This window comes from Narcine bancroftii, chromosome 4 (genome assembly GCF_036971445.1).
Source record: "Narcine bancroftii isolate sNarBan1 chromosome 4, sNarBan1.hap1, whole genome shotgun sequence".
Taxonomy (NCBI): domain Eukaryota; kingdom Metazoa; phylum Chordata; class Chondrichthyes; order Torpediniformes; family Narcinidae; genus Narcine; species Narcine bancroftii.
The window spans coordinates 222,869,152-222,890,496 of NC_091472.1; the positions used below are offsets into that span (position 1 = coordinate 222,869,152).

Genomic DNA, 21,345 nt, shown 5'->3' on the forward strand with positions numbered 1-21,345 from the left:
GGCCTCGGATGAAGCACAAAAAAGATTTATTATGATAGCCTTAGATGTAGCAAAAAAATGTATAATGTCAACCTGGAAATCAGAAGAGAGCCTGAGAGTACAGCAATGGTACATGGAAATGAATAAATGTATTCCATTGGAAAAAATAACATATAATTTAAAAAATAAAGTCACAGTATTCGAACAAATTTGGGAACCATACATGGAACACAACAGAGAGGGCCTACCGCGGACCTCCACCCCTTAAAATGATAGCATGAGAAGAAGATGAAATGAACTGACCCAGTGTGTAAAAGTAGATGACACAATATTCTTGTTTATTGTCATTGTGTGATGACATTGTTTAATGGGTTTATTGTATTGTATATGTTGAACGTTTAGTGGGCAGGAAGAGGAGTGGGAAGGAGGGAGGGAAGGGAGGGGGGAAAAGGGGATAAAATGACACTATGTATATTCAAGAGGGAAATGTTTGTGTGTATTTTGGTTAATATGGTTCATAGCGTGAAAAATAAAAAATTTTAAAAAAAGATTAGGAGAATGTGCAAAGAGTGGGAAATGAAATACCGTGTTGGAAAGTGCATAGTCATGCACTTTGGGAGAAGGTATGAAGGGAGAGATAATTATTTGGATGAAAGTTTAAATTTAAAATATCTATATTTTACATTTTTTAAATTTAAATTTATACATACAGCACGGTAACAGGACACTTTAGCCACAAGTCCATGCCGCCTAAATTATACCCTCTTAATCTACACCCCCGGTACGTTTCCAACAATGGGAGGAAACCAGGGCCCCTGGGGAAAACCCATGCAGACAAGGGAGAACCTACAATCTCCTTACAGATGTGGGATTTGAACCCCAGTCCTGATCGCTGCTACTGTAAAGGCGTTGCACTAACCGCTACACCAACCATGCCGCCCCAGTTGCCTCCACGATGGGAAGAAAATTCAAAATTTGGAGTTGCAAAGGGACTTGGGGAATCCTTGTATAGAATACCCTAAAGTTTTATCTCCAGGTTGAGTTGGTGGTGAAGAAAGCAAATGATTTGTTGGCATTCATTTCTTGAGGAATAGAATATAAGAGCAGGGATATGATGTTGAAGCTTTATAAGGTACTGAAGAGATCTCACCTGGAGTATGGGGTACAGATTTGGGCTCCTTATTTAAGAAATGATGTGCTAGCATTGCAGAGGGTTAAGAGAAGATTCACAAAAATGATTCCTGGAATGAAGGGGTTAGCATATGAGGAATATTTGATGGCTCTTGGACTGTACTCCTTGGGGTTCAGAAGAATGAAGGGGACCTCATAGAAACATTTCAAATGTTGAAAAGCCTGGACAGAGTCAATGTGGCAAAGTTTTTTCATATGGTAGGGGCGTCATGGACAAGAGGGCACAACTTCAGGATTGAAGGGCGCCCATTTAAAACAGAGAGTGGCGAACCTCTGTAATTTGCTATGGTGGCCAGGTCATTAGTTTTATTTAAGGCAGAAATTGATGAGTAACTGAATAGTCAGGGTATCTGAGGTTATAGGGAGAAGACAGGGGAGTCGGACTGAGTGGGAGAATAGATCAGCTCATGATGGAATGTCTGAGTGGACTCCTATATCTTAGGTTCAATACGCACCGCCCACTGTATGTAAAAAAAAACTATTTTCTTCACAATTGGTATATCCCTGTAAAAAGTGATTTTATGTACCTCGCTATAACCCTCAATCTCCTTTGCTGGAGGGAAAACAGACCTCATAATGTGAGCCCTCCAATACTGGTAATGTCCTTATGAATCTGGTCTGCACCCTTTATATCCTTCCCGTGGTTTGGTGACCAGATCTGCACATAATATTTCAAATGTAGTCTTGTAAACGCCTTGAATTGCTGTAATATGATGTCTCATCTTTTGTACTCAAGGCCATGTCTGGTGAAGGCAAGTATGCCACATGCCTTTTTCACCAACTTTATCCAATTTCGGGGAATTTTGTGCCTTGAATCTCTAGATTTCTTTTCTGTGTGGGTTTTGATCTGGTTTAACTTCACAAATTGTATCATATCAGCTAAATAAGCTGGAAGTTAACTCTGATACTGGGAATTGCAACACAGACAAATTATATTGAACCATTTGATATCTAGCATTAACTGTATTTGTAACACTCTCTTGACACAATTTTGACCATATTTTCTCTTGCATTTGTAATCGTAATTTTGATTTGTATAAATCTTTTTTTTTCTTTTAGTTTCTTGTAATTTTACATACATATTAGTAATATATTTCTTGATAATTAATGTATCTGTTATTATATCTTCAAATCTGTTCCTAATTTCCTTTTTAAATACTATTTTAATTGATAAAATGCTAAAATTGTATTATTTTGTATATTTATCCTTTAATTGCTCAAAAGTTAAAAAGAAAGATCCCTAAAAACAGTTTTTTCTTCTCTGAGTACCTTTACTTTACCAATTATCAAATAAAGGATTATTCAAAGTGAAAGGAATAAGTTGATTTTGTTTTATCAACATTTTAGGTAATTGATCATTTTTAATCCCTCTCCATATGAATCCCATTCCATATTTTCAATATATGTTCTAAAATTGATACTTCCCTTTTTCCTTTAAACAATTCAATATTCCATTTATACAAAATTTGTTCTTGGATAGTTTCTCCAATTTTATTCATTTCAATTTGTACCCAAGCTGTTTTCTCACCCATTTGATAACAGGAGGACAAAAATCTTAATTGAGCTGCTTTGTAATAATTTTTAAAATTTGGTAATCTTAGTCCATCCTGATCAAATTTCCATGTTAATTTTTCAAGACCAATTCTTGACATTTTACCTTTCCAAATAAATTTTTGTATAATTTCATTCAAACTCCAAAAGAATGTTTCTGGCACATGCATGGGTAATGATTGAAATAAATATTGTATTCTTGGAAAAATATTAATCTTAATACATTTCACTCACCCTATTGGTAAATTTTTCCATCTTCTATCTTTTTTAATAGCGGTGAGTAATTTAACTTAAAAAATTATTTATATTTCTGTCAATTTTTATTCCTAAATATTTAATTGTTTCTTTTTGCCACTTGTATTTTGTCATTCTCTACATTGTGAATAATCCATATCAACCATGGGCATCACCTCACTTTTATCAATATTAACTTTAAGACCCGATTCTAATCCACATTCTATAAATCTCATGTTCGACTTATTCAACAATATTTCTGGTCTTGTTAAATATACTATAACATCATCCACAAACAAACTAATTTTATGTTCTTTCTTACATATCTCAAATCCCTTAATTTCTTTATCACTTCTAATTATTTCTGCCAACGGCTCTATATTTGTCTATTCGTAACCACTTTTGCTTTTGGCTGATCATATAACGCTTTTATCCAATTTACAAAAGTATTTGGAATCCCAAACAAAACAAGTTCCACTCCAATCTATCAAATGCTTTCTCTGCATCTAATGCAACGGCTAATGTTGGTATCTTTTTATTTTGTGCTACATTTATCAAACTTAAAATTTTAATAAAAACCAGTTTGATCCATATTTATTAATTTTGGTAAAAATGTAGCTAACCAATTAGCTAATAATTTTGATACAATTTTATAATCCATATTCAGTAGTTATATAGGCCTATATGAAGAAGTTTGTAAACAATCCTTCCCTTTCTTTGGAATTACTCTTATTAACGTTGTTTTGAAAGATTCTGGTAGGTCATGAACCTCTTTCATTTGGTCTAATACTCCCATTAAAAGAGGTACTAATAATTAAATTCTTCATAAAGTTCTGGTAGAAAACCATCTTCACCAGGTGCTTTATTATTCTGTAATGACATTAAGGTCTCATAAACTTCTAATTCTAGTTCTTGATTCTCAGTGTACCAAGCTGCTGTCTATGTTCTGTCAGATTAGTTGAAGAATCTTTAAAAAGAAGTATTAACTATTTGAAATGTGAAAATAAACTGTGAACTGAGAAATGAGTTTGGATTGCTGACTGCTTCATTGAATGTTTCTGTATAGGATGAAATAAAATTGAGTACTAGGTTTAACAATTGTACATCACAATGCAACACCATTCTTGTGGTCTTTATTGATTTTTGTGTAAAACTAAATGAAATCTTAGGGACAGGATTCCTAACTTCAGCCTTTTTTTTTGTTCTTTCCCCAGCTACAGAGAGAAGTCCAGGACAAGAGCTCTGAGTTGGACATACTATTTCAACGTCGAGATCGTGAAAATGAAGAAGGAGGCAATCTGGTTGCTATGCTGCGGTCAGACCTTGAACGGGTGACAAATGAACGGTAATTTATGCAGAGAATTTAAATTCTGTTCATTTTGTTAAAACTTCACATCTATGCTAAGAACACATGTTCTTCTGCCTTGAACAAGATGTTTGTTGGCTGAAAATTAGTGTTGTTTCTTAATTTAATGCAGCATCATTACTGGAAACACAATGCATTTTGAAAGGATTCCTGAGAGTTAATCTTGTCCCTGAATTTAATGTTCCCACACTTCCACTGGTCAGGTGTTTATGTGGTCATTAACCCTTTGGGCACCAGATATTTTTAACTTTTCATTATATATACTATGGCCTGGGTCCATGGGTAAACTACAGTATGAAAGGTTAAAAATCAGTATGAACCAGCTGGTGGCTGAGTATAAAACCAGTCCTGGAAGAAGGGGGCACGGAGTATATGCACATGTTGGTTTCCCTGAAAACAGGGACACAGAGTCCAGAGGGTTTAGGTACCAGGAATGTACCTGCTACTCTCTGAATGTAAACTATTTTCAGATATCAAATTGTATATATCTGAAATCTTCATAGTTCTGACAAAGATGCATTTGAACTTTTTTGTACTTTAATGACAAAAACATGATTGGATATTAGTTTAAATGCTAAACCATTTTAGAGGGCAGTTAACAATCTGCCATATTGCTGTCACTTTGGAATTGCATCTTGGACACTCATGAAGAGGTACCTGCTATAGACAGAAAATACTGTTTTATGTTTTGAAGTAGCTATTGGTCAAATGTGAACAGCGACTGAACCTTTTCAAGCACTTAACCAAGTTATTTCAATAGAAAACAATATTAACATATGCTCAATATATTTTTGTGGTCTGTATAATTGGTGCTTTTTGTTGTCCTCCAGGAAAAACTTGGAGCGTTCTCATGAGCAGGTGTTGAAGCTGTTTTCAGAGGTGGTGAGAGTGACATTTTCCTCAGAAGACATGATTAGTAAGCATATTGAACAGTGCCTAGATAGAGAGCAAACTGGCAATGCACTGGATCCAGGAAACAATCAGAGCCTGCTGGGAACTAAAGGCAGACCTCCCTGGATAAAAAGCAAAGCCTTGCTGGAAAATGAGAAAGGTATGTCTGTGGTTTGATCATGGAGCCCCTTCGACCCATGAAGTCTGCTTCAACCATCAAACATAATGCACTAATCCCATTTTATCCTCCTCGCACTCTGATCAATTCCACCCAAGTTTCCACGACTGTCCTGCATGCTAGGGGCAATTTACAGTGGCCAACTAACCTACTAATCCTATGCATCATTGGGTTGTGGGAGGTAGCTCCGAGAATGTGCAAACACTATACAGATAATACGAGGCCAGCATTGAACCTGGGTTATTGGAGCTCAGGAAAAAAGAGCTATCAATTACACCCCTATGGTGTTTCCAACATTATTTAAAATCTATTAGTGAATCTTTGAAAATAATAATGAAGACTTTTTTAAATTGTTCTTGTACTTGCATAATTTATGTTAATGCCCAAGGCAATGTTTTAAGTACAATTACAAATTCTTCTTTGTGAACAAACTGCTACAGTTTCCTTCACTTTGTACTTTATAGGTGATTTGAACATGAGTCAAGAAAATGCCACTGCCCCCGAGGATAGCAGCTTGTGGTCTGCCCTGACAGATGAACGATTAGAGCTTTCCCAGTGGTTGTCAGAAAGTATGTTCACTGGACCTGATGTTGGGCTTGAAAATGAGCAACTAATCCTCAGCATGTGTGAGCGTTTGCAGGCTGCGGTGGAAAAATTGCTGGAGTTGGTCACAATATCCACAAGAAAAGTGAGTGTACATTAGCTCATCTTTTATTTCGGTGCCACTCCCATTCAATAATTTTATTTTCCTTGGTTCTTTTCATGCAAAATATCATATGGAACTCTCTTCAATGTACTTGGTGACTGAATCATACCTGCTCTCTCAGGTAGACAATTTGTCTAGGTACCTTCTTATCAACTGTTTATATTTGGCAGCCAACTTCATTTTATCAGAAAGCATGCAGAAGGATGCCGTGAGTTTTAGTGGTTGTGAATGGGGAGATTTTTTTTCCCTGTCTCTTCTTTAAACTATCTCCCTTCCTACTCTGAAAACTTTGACATTGTGTGATTGTGATTCCACAAAAAATAATACTTTCTAGGCATTGCATAGGTCTTGTAGCTTGTGCAGGAGGCCACAGGCAGAGAGGTCAAAATAGGTCTGGAATGGTGAATTATAGTGACAGGTAACAGGAAGGCTGAATGCAAGAGCTTCACAAAGCTGCATTTTGTTTCTGCGATGTGGAGAAGGCCACATTTTGAACACAGCATTGCATACTGGATTGGAAGACTTGCTTCACCTAGGTTGACTATTTGGTTCCCTGGCTGGTTGGAAGAGAAAGACAAAAGGACAGCTGTTGTACCTCCTGCATTTACCTGGGGAAATGCCATTGCTTGGGGTATGTTTAGTGCGTCAGAAGAGTGGACTCGAATGTCACAAAGAGAATATTCCCTTTGAAATGCTGGGAGGGTAATCTGTGTCAAATCTGATTGGAGCTGGTGTAAATTGTCAAGTGTGAATCACTGAATACAAAGGGCTGTAGGTTGGAAGATGAAGGCTGGTGAGCTCCCCAGACATTAAAGGTTATAGAGTGGGCCAGGAGGAGCATAAAATTAACATTCGTTGATGACGTACTGATATATCTGACAGACCCTGCGACCTCTCTGCCTCGACTGCACATGGTACGGGAGGAGTATGGGAAACTTTCTGGTTACAAGATCAATTGGGAAAAGAGCAAGGTGATGTCTCTCACCGAGGGTAATTACAGTCAATTTAAAGAAAATAGTAATTTAAAATAGCCACAGGAGGGGATCAAATACCTAGGAGTTAATATTGAGGGTAACTTGAATAATCTTTACAAGTTAAACTACACCCCCTTGCTGGAGAGAGTTGAGGAGGACATAAAGAGGTGGATGTCCCTGCCCCTAACATTGATGGACAGGGTTAACGGCATCAAAATGAATGTGTTGCCAAGATTCCAGTATCTTTTTCAAACATTGCCCGTGCCGTTGCACCGGGATTTCTTTAAACAGCTGCTACACAAGGTCAGAATGTTTCTCTGGAGTGGTAAGGTGGCAAGGTTCTCTATGGAAAAATTAACATGGGACTATAGTCTAGGCGGATTGAGAATGCCAGACTTCAAAAAATATTATTAGGCAGTTCAGTCGAGATACATCGCCTCTCTCAGGGAGGAGGTGTAGCATCCTGGGCACAGGTTGATCTGCATCTGGTGGGTGAGAAAATAGCAGAGGATTTCATTTACAAATGGGAGGCCAAATTGCTGTCAGAGAAGAAGGGCAGCCCCATATTAAAACAAGTATCTGCATCTGGACCAAAATTAACCAGTATCTGAATGCTAAAGTGGAGCTGTCACCAATAACACCCCTGACTACTAATAATTTAATACTATTAAAGGAAGGTAACAAGATCCTTGACATCTGGGGCTGAAATGGCTTCAGGTGCATAGAGGACTGTTACGAGCAGGAGCAACTAATGTCGTTTGAGCAACTAAAAAAATAAATATGCTTTGCCAAATCAGACATGCCACTGCTATCTTCAAATAAGGTGTTTTCTACGGGATGTATTGGGTCCAAGTATTGGCCCTACCTCGATGCAGTAACATAGAGACCTTGATTCGAAGGGGAGTGGTAAGAAATTTATTTTGGCAATGTATTGCCTGCTCCGGTTGGAGGGACGCAAACGGGGCCTTCATGGGTCGAGAGAAAGATGGGAGTCGGACTTGGGCATTACAATGGATAAGAGATACTGGTCCGACTTATGCTGGGACAACATGTCCACGGTCATTAATGGAAGATACAGGTTGGTGCAATATAACATTTTGCACCAGCTGTATATCACACCGCAGAAAATAAACAGGTCAAAACCGGAACTCTTGGACTAATGCTTCAGATGTGGTGTTGCAAACGGTATGTTCGTGAACACAACCTGGTCACGTACCAAGGTGAGGTACTTTTGAGTAGATCTAGGTCAATTCCTGGAGAAAATTATAGGCAAGCGATTCCCACAGGACCCAGAGTTGTTCCTGCTGGGAAATATAATGGGCATAAGGTTTACAATGAAGCCATCCAGATTTAAAATCCAATTTGTGTTAATCACATTGGCAGTGGCCAGGAAGTGTATTGAGGCAACTTGGAAGTCTGACTCTAGTCTTAATATCGAACGATGGAACAAGGAAATGCAGGGCTGCGTTCTCCTGGAGAAAATAACTCATAGCCTGAGAAACAAATACGGTACCTTTCGTAACATCTGTCAGCCATATATGCACTACATAGGCGCAAGGTGGTGATTGCTTTCCCCGTTCCTTGCTGCGGCTTCCTCTTCCTTGCACTGATCCCAATCAAGGAAAGTCAGGAATGAAAATCAGCCCAGAGGCCGCCCACTGAGCTGCGACAATCCCTGTCCCTTATTTATTATTTATTTTCCTGGTGTTAAAGTTTTGTTGTTGTTGGTTGAAGTTTGAGTGAGTCATCTCGTTTTAAGTGTGGGGGGGGGTAAAAACACGGGCTTGTATATATAATCATAAGGGAAATGAAAATATGTTTCTTTGAATGTGAATGCCAATGTTGGCATGGCACTGGATATGGCTGTACAAGCTTGTGTGAAAATATAAATAAAATATTCATAAAAAAGGCTGGAGAGCTCCTGTCCAGGAAAAGCAGGAGAGAGGGCAAAGCTGCGGAAAATAAGTGTGATGTTCTTGAAGGCCCTGTCAGATGGTAGAGGGGAAGCCAGGCATTTACTCTGAAGGTGAGATTTTCTGAACAGCTGCCTCTTGAATGTTTTCCTTCTTTCTGAACCTTTTCCTTCTTTCTGAACCATATCTCTTTGTTCTACCTATCCATTTGCACTTTTTGTGGTTCTAAAATCTAGTTTGGTTTCACTCTTTCCAAGTCTCACTGGAAACCATCATCATGGCCAATCCGACGTATGTAAGCTTTGTTCATTTGTTTGCAGAGAATTCTTGACCTTTTCCCCCCCCCATCCCCAGGCAATTTCAGTGTCTGTGCATTCTCATGCTTGTTACCTGTACCCTCAATATAGTTTGGGAGTCAACATCGAGGTCTTCAATTTTATATAATTTGGCTCTTGACACTTCAATCAGCAAATAATAAATGCAACTGAATATTATGAATAGGAAGTATTTTTATGTAGCATATATCAGTCTCACAATTTCTCTCAGATGTGGCGTTGTGATCGGGATGTTCGGGCACACAACCTGGCCCTTTTGGGTAGAACTAGGCCAAGTTCTGGAGAAAATTATAGGCAAGCGATTCCCACAGGACCCAGAGTCGTTCCTGCTGGGAAACATAATGGACATAAGGCTTACAATGAAGCTGTCCAAATTTCAAATCCAATTTATGTTAATCACATTGGCAGTGGCCAGGAAGTGTATTGTGGCAACTTGGAAGTCTGACTCTAGTCTGAGAAATTCCTCTACAAACTACCATTACTGGTTCTCAGATGACCAGTTTTGTTATTACATATTGATGCCAAGTTCTCAGTAGATTTGTGGCCTTGGGTCAACAAGATATTGAATTAAACAGTATTAACAATTTGGGAGTTGTCAGGAAGAATTTTAACTTTCTATTGCATTCAAACTTTATGATATTGATGAGGAAATCTGCACCAGTCTTGAATTAGCTTTAAGATTTATAATTATCTCTGTATATTGTGATACTTCTATTGTGCCTAGTTAATGCAAAATCGTGGAATCCATGAGCGCAATGGGGAAGGGTTCATGGCTCAAAACCTCGAAACTGCAGACCTCATTGGCAAACAGCATCAAAAGTTGATCGAGCATCTCAGCTCTGAATCTGAAGCAAAGGACAAACTAGCATTGGAGCTCCACAAAGCTGAGGGTAAGATTGTGAATTTGAGAAATGTTGTGGAGGATAACATGAATTGTTGTAGTCTGGAAAATTTAATTTTTGTAACCTTGCATCAACCTTAAATATGCACTTTTTCAAAATTTTCAATGTTTATTTTTTCAATTTTTTTGAATATTTTATTTTGTTTTTTTATCCATAAATATACATAGTATCAAAGTATATGTGTGTGCATATGTGTGTGTGTGTGTGTGTTATATATAAAAACACTTTTTCTTACAAAAAACAAAACAAAACAACCCTTTGTAGCAGGCCACACACCATCAGGTCTCACATTTATGCTGACCATAAAAAAATTCTCAATGGGGACGTCACTTGCATTTATACTATAGCAGCATCTATTATTGTCCTTTTTATTATTGTAGTTATAGTTATAATTGATCTCCTATATGATCCAAATATGGCTGCCACATCGTCATTCTTGGGTTCAACTGTGATGTATTGTAATAAATAGTCTACCTGGACTATTTGAATTTTGTCTTCCATTGACAAATCCCACCTGGTCTGTATGTATTAATCTTGGTAGATATTGTTTTCAATTTAATGGAGCTGAGAAACACAAAAGCTGCACATGCTGGAATCTTGAGCAGACAAAGAACTGCTGGAGGACCTCAGCAGGTCAGTCATCCATGGGTGAAATGGTCTGTCAACAATTCAGATTGGGTCCTTATTAACAAGTCTAAAACAGAATAAATTACATATATCAAGGGGGAAAAGTAGCTGGTGGAGAGACCCAGAGGTGAAGTATAGGACAGAAGGTGGAGAGACAAGTATAGAGAAAAATTATTGGGGAAGGGGGAAAGATGGGAAGTAAAGTTAGAGAGAGATAGAAAAAATGTACAGGAGAAGGGGAGGAGGTAAAGAAGAGATGAAAACAGTGGAATCTCATGGGGCTGTGGGCTACCCAAATTAGAAAATTCAGTGGTCATGCTGATAGATTTATGACTGTCCAAGAGGAATATGATGTGCTGTTTCTCAGGTTTACATTTGGCCTCTCCTTGACAATAGGTGAGGCCAGGGACAGACATGTCGCTTTTGGAAAGGTTAGGGGAGGTGGCTACAGGAAGATGAATGGAATTCATCTGTCAAGAATTAATGATAAATATTTGAAGTTACTTGGGAACTTTTTGATCTTCAGTTTGAATTCAACAGTTTATTATGAAGCTTGCTGACCAGCAAGGGGATGATAGTGTTAAAAACTGAGCTCTAATTGATGAAAAGCAGCCTAGTGTAGGTATTATTGTCCAAGTGGTCCAGTACTAGTTTTTAATAGGTGCTGATGGATTTTTCATATTTGAGGCTTTGTCAGATGAAAATTTACAAGAGTTGCCTGAAGAAGTAAACCTGGGATCCAATGCAGTTTAGGTCTGATGTTGATTGGCTAGAGCAACATATCCCCAGAAATTGTGTATGTTGGCTATAGTATTAATGGGAGTAGATTTGTGAATGGAGGATGAAAATGCTTTGCCACATTTTGTTTGCAGGGTGGTCAGTGGTTTTCTGTTGACATCTGTTAAACTCAACCCTCAGCAGATTGGCATCCAAACGTTTCTTAAACATCCATTGAGCATTTCTGGGCTCAAACTCAGAATTAATTATTCTGAAAACTTTCTCTCCTGACTTTATCACCCATGGAGAATTCAACAGGACCAGAAGTTAGCAGATATCAGGCAGACCAAGGTTAAAAATAGTGTTGAAAGTTTCATTTTTATCTGATGTTTCTGGTTGATGGCCCATCCAAAAATCAAAATAAATATTACCTTGGTAATTAATTCTATCAGGCACATTAGTTCAATGACGGCCAGAAAGTCAGTGATACAGAAAAACCTCCAAGTTCTTTAAGGTATTGGCTGTGCCCATTGTTACTCCTTTACTCCTGAGGTGACAGAATATTCAACAAAATGGAACTTCCAGTTAAATACCCCGATCTGTATTATAATGAGAAAGTTTGTCTCTTTTTTGTTAAACAAAGACTTCATTTCTACTATCTATTTCTACATCTATTGTTTCAGTCTTTAACATTTATTTTTCAGTCTTCACCAACTTCTCATTGAATTTTTAAAAACATTTTGTATCCCTCTTTTGGAAAGAACCTTGCTCTGTTTAAAAAGCATTTCTCTTGCCATCACCTGACTGTTGACTCCTGTCTGATTTTGGAATTTGCAATAATTTCTAATAAGTTTAAGTTGCTTCAATGTCTGTTTTAAACTTGTTGAGATTCTTTATGATGTTCATGTACCATGACTAGGACTGATTGATGGATATGCCACTGAGAAAGCAGTGCTAGAAGAAGCTTTGCAGAAGAAGGAAGAATCGGAGAAGCGCTTGGCCCTGCAGGTGGATCTTCAAAACAAGCAACTGTATGAACTCAACCAGGAGAACCTTCATCTGTGTGAGGAGCGAGACCTACTGCTGCGTCAGAAACAAGCCATGGCTGGCAACGAAGTAGAACGTGGTAAGAGCTGGTGATTACTCTGTTTGCAAAATGCTGTACACTGCTCTCCAGGTTACATTCCTGGTTGATAAAGCAAAATGACTTTTAAAAGAGGCGATTGTAATACTTTGTTCTACACAGATATTGTGATCTTTTCAAGAGCTAGTCAGTGAATATTGTGGTGGAATGAAGCATACATTGATTCTGTCAATCCTTCGCAATCAAAATTGAAGGTCATCTCTTTTGATGTTTGATATTTGAGTATTGTGTTTATTTGGATCAGAATTGCCAGAACATTATGTGTTCATTTCTGCCTTAGGTTTTATCAGCTCTGGCGAGTCCATCATTTATTCTTGATGCATTGTGCTTATTTCTGAAGTGAAGCAATCTTGGTGGAATTCTGTTGGATTAAAAACTGTCAGGGAGAAATGCTCTTTGAATATTCTGACCAAGACTTTCTTGCTTCCATGTTCCATAAAATGTAGAACAGTGCAGCTCAGTACCTGGCCCTTCAGCCCATGATGTCTGCACCAAACACGATGCCAAGTTAAAATCTGCTGCTTGCGCATAATAAATATCCCTCTATTCTTTTCATATTCGTGCATCTGTCTTGAAGCATCTTAACTTTCTCTATTGTATCTGCTTCCACCACTACCCCAGTGATATGTTACAATTGAAAGACTTTGTCTTTCTAAAATAGAAATACTTCTGTGCCTTGTTGTTATTGTAACACTTTTGAGGTCTCACTTTCTGAGACGCCATTTAGTTTACTTTATAAATGTTAGCTCTTTTGGGAAATATTGTCACTTAATATTCAATCACACCACCATTCGGGGGGTGGGGGGTGGTTGGAGGGTGGGGGTGAGAACTTGTTCCCCTGCCTTGCAGACAGAAATAAGAAATAATCACACTTCTTGAACAGAATGATTTGCAAATATAAGCTTGCCATCTTTTCTTTCCCTCCCAGTTAGAATTGAAGGGCAAAGGTCTGTCAAACATTTTGTGCGTCTGCAGCCTATCTTGTTTCACATCTGTCAAACTATCCACAGGGAAAATAAAAAGCCTCTTGGACTGAGATGGCCTCAAAGTACAATTGTCAATATTCCTTCTCCTGCACTTGGGCATGTTTTATGGTGCCAAATGCATTGGCACTGAATCTCCTATTAACATTGCTGTACTGCTTCAACATATTGCAGCTTTTGTACATGCTTCTTAGTAACCACCAAACCAGCTTCCATAAGTTGCTGTTGCAATCTTCTATTTCAAAGAGAATCTTTATTAAAACCATTTTTAAGTTTACGCTTAGTGGAGAATCCTATCTGGTCCCTTAACACAAGTTCTATGGCCATGAAAGCCCAGCAGTTCCTCTACTTCCTGTGAAGGCTGATGAAAGTTCATCTCCCACCCTCCATCCTCAATACATTCTGCAGAGGAGGTATTGAGAGCATCCTGTGCAATTGCATCGCCGCCTGGTTTGGAAGCTGTGCCTCCTCGGGCCGCAAGACTCTGCTGAGGATAGTGAAGTCAGCGGGAAAGATCACTGGGGGCCCTCTTCCTACCATGAAGGACATTTAGAACAATCGATGTAGGTGAAAGGCAATAAACATTGTGAAGGACTCCACACATCTCTCATGTAAACTGTTCTCCCTTCTGCCATCTGGTAGGAGGTACTGCAGCACTCAGGTCACTATGTCCAGATTGGGCAACAACTTTTACCCCCAAGCCATCAGACTCCTGAACTCCCAGAACATTTGTACCGAGGACTGTTACTGTATACATCTTCATATTTTATTGTATTTAACCTATTCTTACTTAAATTTATGTAAATATGCTCTGTGGTCCTCTATCTTGTCTTTACCATGCAAGCATGGTATGAACGATAAACAAAAGTGTCTTGACGGTGAACATTTATAATTTGGGGCAATCATCATCTGAACAGTAAGATTGCTTTATGCAACTCTTAATTGATCCTGTTTTCTTTATATATACTTAGCAAAATGGATATGAGTGGTTTAATCCTGAAAAAAATGTGCTGATACATTTACTGACATTACTGCGATGCTGTCTCTTCCCTTCTTATATTTGATCTCAGCATGCTTCCTTTTCTGGATGGAATGAGATGTTCCCATCACAAAAGTTGGGCTCATGTTTCAAATGATGAAATCAGGGATCATTTTGTTTTGGTTACAGGATCCTTAAATATTTTGAAGGCAGCAGGTCATCCACCCACTGTCTCACAGTGCCAATGATCTGGATTCATTTCTGACCTCGGATGCTGTCTGTGTGGAGTTTGCACCTTCTCCCATTAACGGCAAAGGATTCCACCATGTTTATTGATTTTTTCAGAGTTGAAACAGGCCCTTCGGCCCACCGAATCTATGCCAACCAGAGTGCCCATTTATACTGACCCTAATTGCTGTATTAATTCCATATCAATTTAACCACACTTCATGTGTAAAACTGGCTTGGGCAAATTGGATGAATTGTCAAACCATTGCAGAATCTTTCATTATGTTTTCTGTTTCTGATGACCTAATGATTTTTACTTGAGGAAAATTTCTTTTGAAATATATGTTTGCTTGGAAGAGGTACACGTAACTACACCAAAACATCATTATTTAAATATATTTGGATTTTTTGATGATGTTAATAGCCTGTTTTGTTCAGCTGAATGATTCCAAAGTGAGGGCTAGTTTTCAGTAAGGTATATCTTGCACAAGATATTAGTGTCCAATTTTCCAATTTGTCTACTGTGCAGTACTGAGAATGTACAATGTATTTGGTTGTGATGGATGTCTTCTCTCAATTCTTTGTTCCTCAGGCCAACAAACTAAACCCATAATCAAAAGGGATTCAGGTTTGTCCCTTTTTGAAAGAAACATTTATGGTTTGCTTTTTAAAGAAAGTGGCATTTGAATGTTTTCAGCATTTTAATGTTTAGAATTTTGCAGAATTGATCTGGTCAGAATAATTTCAAACTTCTTTTTATCATTTAATCACTGCCTGTGAAATGGTATGCATGTGTGAATCAAGACTCCCAAGCATGGTGTGCCTCAAATTTTGTGCCTATTTTCAGCTTCCAGTTACCATTTGTGTAAATCTGTGCAATGCAACAAACACTTCTGAATGGATTTAGTCTCAAAAATTAAACTGATGAAGATAATCTTGCCCTCTGCAACTGTGGTGTACTGTTGTATAAATTGGGCCCCCAAGATCCATTGAGTTTTTTTGTTGCTCTGTTGAAGTGCTAGAGAGAGCATTAATTTCCCATTTAAAACCATTGTTGTTTTTCTTGAAAATAAGCTATTGGCTGTTCATGTGCCCTATGCCATTCTAAATTGTTACAACATTTCAAGTTGAATTTTCTCTTGCATTCTATTTTCTACAAGGCTAAAATCTTTTAGATTCAAGCATTTGCTTAGTCTCAGAAATATTTTAGAAAATCTATTTGTTTTAACCCTTTGTCTAAAAAAAAAATTGCATCACGTACCTTGTTTTACTGCACAGAAATCTTCATTTTTTTTATAGGAAGTGTGCCTTAGAATTTATACTTCCAATTTAAGTCACATTTACCAATATTGAGAGTTACCCTGCATTTTTACTACTTAATTTCTGCATGGCATGACTGGTTTGGACTTGGTCAAGTCTGGGATGTTGCCCTCCTCTCCCTTACCATGTTCATCATGTCTGGTGCTTGCTGTCCCCTTGTACATGTTTGGAAGTTGAGCTTCAATGCTTGTACATCTGTGATTGATATCAGATTTCTTGTGTTGAAAACTTACATTAAGGAAGTGGAAATACACAATTTTTTTTTGTTAGTGTCTTTACTCATGATAACAAAGTTCAGAGCTAGATTTTCACTTAAAACACCCTGACCTGTCAGGAAATATATAAAGCATGAATAGAATCTGGCAAACATTGAACCAGTGAAGGAACTTAAGAAAGCTATCCGGACTGCTCAACTGTACCATGGGTGAGGCATCAAGTTTCTGCAGGTTTTCAAAGGGATGTCAACTTGTGGGCAATTTGCAGGAGTGTGGTGTAAATCCATTGTGAATGCTGTCATTTGAAGGAGAGGTGTCATCTACTTGTACGGTACTGTTAAGATGCACACTCACCCATTGCTGATATTTTCTTATTGGTAATTTGCTTTTATCCCAGTGATGTGTTGAAAATGTTCTCTCTCTCCCCCCCCCCCCCCCCAAATATATAATATATTTAAATCATCTTCAATCATTGAGACATTTTCTGTTGGAAAATACTATAATAGTGGACCTGCTTGAAATGCTTTGGTGGAACTGATCTGTACTGCTCTGCTATGAATGAATTTAACAAGTTAAGTCTGGATATTTGACATGTATTATTCAAACTGTGTTGTTGTGTGACTTTCAGAAATTCACATTAACATGTAGTAGGTGATTTGGACAGCAGTCATTTGGTTCCCATTATCTCTTTCGCTAATCTAGTGTTTGCTGTGTTCAGGATTACTGGAGGAGACAGAGCGATTGACCAAGGAGAAGGTGGACCTCCAGTGTCAAGCAGATAAGGATCGTGCTGATCTCCTGTCAAGGACAAAGAGAATGGAAGTGGAGTTAGAGGAGGAGACTAATCGCAATGTTGAACTGGCTGACAAGTGGAACTTGGAGGTTGCAGACTTGCAGCAACAGATCCAGGCTCTTGAAAAGCAACTGAAGAATTATCGGCAGTTTATGGATGTAAGGAAGAGGGATCATGAAATGACAATGAATCAATATGTTCAAATGCTGATCGTTCAATCTCATATAGATTGTTTTGATAGAAGTATTTAAGATTATGAAAGGGATAGACAGAATGGATGTGGATAGACTATTTCTGTTAAGAGGAGGAAAGATTAAAACAAGAGGACAAGAGTTAAGAATTAAGGGGCAGAGGTTTAGAGGTAACATGAGGGGGAACTTCTTTACTCAGAGAGTGGTAGCCGTGTGGAATGATCTTCCGGGAGAAATAGTGGCGGCGGAGTCAATTGTATTATTTAAGAAAAGGTTGGACAGGTATATGGATGAGAAGAAGATGGAGGGTTATAGGCATTGTGCAGGGAGGTGGGACTAGAAAGGGGTGTTTGGTTCGGTGCAGACTAGAAGGGCCTAATGGCCTGTTTCTGTGCTGTAATTGTTATGTTATGTTATGTTATGTTATATGTTAACAAGAAGGAAAATGAGATCAATTTGTTTATTGAATCACCAAAACAATGTTTTTAATTGAAAGGAAGGAAATATGACATATAAATTTCAGGAAGTTTTAAAATGTTTTAATTTAAAATTAAATTAGACATTCAGCCCAGTAACAGGTCCTTCCAGCCCACAAGCTAGTGTTGCCCATGTACACTTAACAGTCTACAACCCTCATATTTTTTTTTTTCTGTATATAAATTTTTTTATTTTTCACACCATAAATCACAATAGCCATGATATACACTTTTTCTTTTCCACACATTTACAGTGATTTTTTTCTCCCCCCCCCTCCCTCCTCCCAAGCCACCTCCCCACCCCCCCCCCTCTCATCCATTTTAGGTATACAATCTAGGTTGCATTAATTCAGTCAGACAATGTTGTCATTCAACAAAAATACACCAGAAATTCTACTGAGTCCATTCTTTTCTTTTCTTCTCCTTCCATCAACTTAGGTAATGTTTGTTCCCGGTAGGTTTTCGCTATTGTATTTAATGTAAGGCTCCCATACTTGTTCGAATATTTCAATATTATTTCTTAAACTATATGTTATTTTTTCTAATGGAATACATTTATTCATTTCTATATACCATTGTTGTATTTTCAAATTATCTTCCAATTTCCAGGTTGACATAATGCATTTTTTTGCTACGGCTAGGGCTATCTTGACAAATCTTTTTTGTGCATCTTCCAAGTCAATTCCAAATTCTTTATTTTTTATGTTACTTAGGAGAAAGATCTCTGGATTCTTTGGTATATTGTTTTCTGTTATTTTATTTAATATCTGATTGAGATCATCCCAAAATTTTTCTACTCTCTCACATGTCCAGATTGCATGAATTGTTGTTCCCCTTTCTTTTTTACATCGAAAACATCTATCAGATACTGTTGGGTCCCATTTATTTAACTTTTGCGGTGTAATGTATAGTCTGTGTAACCAATTATATTGTATCATCCGCAGCCTCGTATTTATTGTATTTCTCATCGTTCCAGAACATAATTTCTCCCATGTTTCCTTTTTTATCTTTATATTTAAATCTTGTTCCCATTTTTGTTTAGTTTTACCATTTGTTTCCTCATTCTCCTTTTCTTGCAGTTTGATATACATATTTGTTATAAATCTTATGATTAACATTGTATCTGTAATCACATATTCAAGGTTACTTCCCTCTGGTAAACTCAAATTGCTTCCTAATTTATCTTTCAAGTAGGATCTCAGTTGGTAATATGCCAGCGCTGTATCTCCAGTTATATTGTACTTATCTCTCATTTGTTCAAAGGATAAGAATCTACTTCCTGAAAAACAATTTTCTATTCTTTTAATCCCTTTTTTTTCCCATTTTCTAAAGGAAAGGTTGTCTATTGTAAAAGGGAGTAGCTTATTTTGCGTCAATATTAGTTTTGGTATTTGATAATTTATTTTATTTCTTTCTACATGAATCTTCTTCCATATATTGAGGAGATGGTGCAATACTGGAGAAGTTCTATGTTGTACCAATTTTTCGTCCCATTTATATAATATGTGTTCAGGTATCTTTTCCCCTATTTTATCTAATTCTAGTCTCGTCCAGTCTGGTTTTTCCCTTGTTTGATAAAAATCTGATAGGTACCTTAATTGTGCGGCTCTATAATAATTTTTGAAGTTTGGCAATTGTAAGCCTCCTTGTTTATACCATTCTGTTAATTTATCTAGTGCTATCCTCGGTTTCCCCCCTCTCCATAAAAATCTCCTTATTATTTTCTTTAACTCTTTGAAGAATTTTTCTGTCAGTTGTATTGGCAATGCCTGAAATAAGTATAGTATCCTTGGAAAAATGTTCATTTTAATACAGTTTATCCTTCCTATCAGTGTTAGTGGTAGCTCTTTCCAATGCTCTAAATCGTCTTGTAATTTTTTCATTAGTGGATTGTAATTGAGTTTATATAATTGGCCTAGATTTTTGTTTATTTGCACACCTAGGTATCTTATTGCCTGCATTTGCCATCTGAATGGGGATTCCTCCTTAAATTTTGAGAAATCCGCGTTATTCATCGGCATTGCTTCACTTTTATTTACGTTTATCTTGTATCCCGACACTTCTCCATATTCCTTCAATTTCTTATATAGTTCTTTTATTGATAGTTCTGGTTCTGTTAAGTACACTATCACATCATCCGCAAATAGACTGATTTTATATTCCCTATCTTTTATTTTTATTCCTTTTATATTATTATCTCTTCTTATCGATTCTGCTAGTGGTTCTATAGCTAGCGCAAACAATAATGGTGATAGTGGGCATCCCTGCCGCGTTGACCTGCTTAAGTTAAATTGCTTTGATACATGTCCATTTACTGTCACTTTCGCTAACGGTCCCTCATATAATGCTTTAATCCAATTAATATACTTCTCCGGTAAACTGAATTTTTGCAATACTTTGAACAAGTAATTCCATTCTACTCTGTCGAAGGCCTTCTCTGCGTCTAAAGCAACTGCTACTGCCGGTGCTTTATTTCCTTCTACTGCATGAATTAAGTTAATAAATTTACAAATATTGTCTGTTGTGCGTCTTTTTTTGATAAATCCAGTTTGGTCTAAATTTACCATTTTCGGTACCTGTTCTGCTAATCTGTTTGCTAATAGTTTAGCTATTATCTTATAATCTGTGTTTAGCAGAGATATTGGTCTATATGACGCTGGTGAGAGTGGATCTTTCCCTTGTTTTAGTATCACTGTAATTATTGCTGTTTTACATGAATCTGGTAAGTTTTGTGTCTCATCAATCTGGTTGATTACATCCAGGAGGGGCGGTATTATTAGATCTTTAAATGTTTTGTAGAATTCTATTGGGAGTCCATCCTCTCCTGGTGTCTTATTATTTGGTAAATTTTTTATTATCTCTTGTATTTCTACTGTTCCAAATGGTTCTGTTAATTTATTTTGTTCCTCTATTTGTAGTTTTGGTAGTTCAATTTTAGTCAAAAATTCATCTATTTTCCCTTCTTTCCCTTCGTTTTCAGTTCGGTATAATTGTTCATAGAATTCTCTGAAGTTTTCCTTAATTTCTTTTGGATTATATGTAATTTGTTTGTCTTTTTTCCTTGTTGCCAATGCCATTTTCTTAGTTTGCTCTGTCTTAAGCTGCCACGCTAAGATTTTGTGTGTTTTTTCACCTAGTTCATAATATTTCTGTTTTGTCTTCATTATATTCTTCTCCACCTTATATGTTTGTAATGTTTCATATTTTATTTTTTTATCCGCCAATTCTCTTCTTTTGGTTGTATCTTCCTTTATTGCTAATTTTTTTTTAATGTTTATTATTTCCCTTTCCAACTGCTCTGTTTCCTGATTATAGTCCTTCTTCATCTTGGTTGCATAACTTATTATTTGTCCTCTAATGAATGCTTTCATTGCGTCCCATAGTATAAACTTATCTTCCACTGATTCCGTATTTACTTCAAAGTACATTTTTAATTGTTTTTCAATAAATTC

General features: G+C 37.2%; 1 protein-coding gene across 1 annotated transcript in view; it reads left to right on the forward strand.

The window, feature by feature from the left end:
• The window catches only part of pcnt (pericentrin), a 239,082-nt gene that overhangs the window by 96,567 nt on the left and 121,170 nt on the right, over window positions 1-21,345 (forward strand). Inside the window, exons 23-28 of the mRNA XM_069934046.1 lie at window positions 4,170-4,300; window positions 5,152-5,372; window positions 5,855-6,078; window positions 10,043-10,208; window positions 12,484-12,690; window positions 17,152-17,384. Coding sequence (XP_069790147.1) covers window positions 4,170-4,300; window positions 5,152-5,372; window positions 5,855-6,078; window positions 10,043-10,208; window positions 12,484-12,690; window positions 17,152-17,384 — 1,182 coding nt within the window. The remainder of the gene's footprint in view (window positions 1-4,169; window positions 4,301-5,151; window positions 5,373-5,854; window positions 6,079-10,042; window positions 10,209-12,483; window positions 12,691-17,151; window positions 17,385-21,345) is intronic.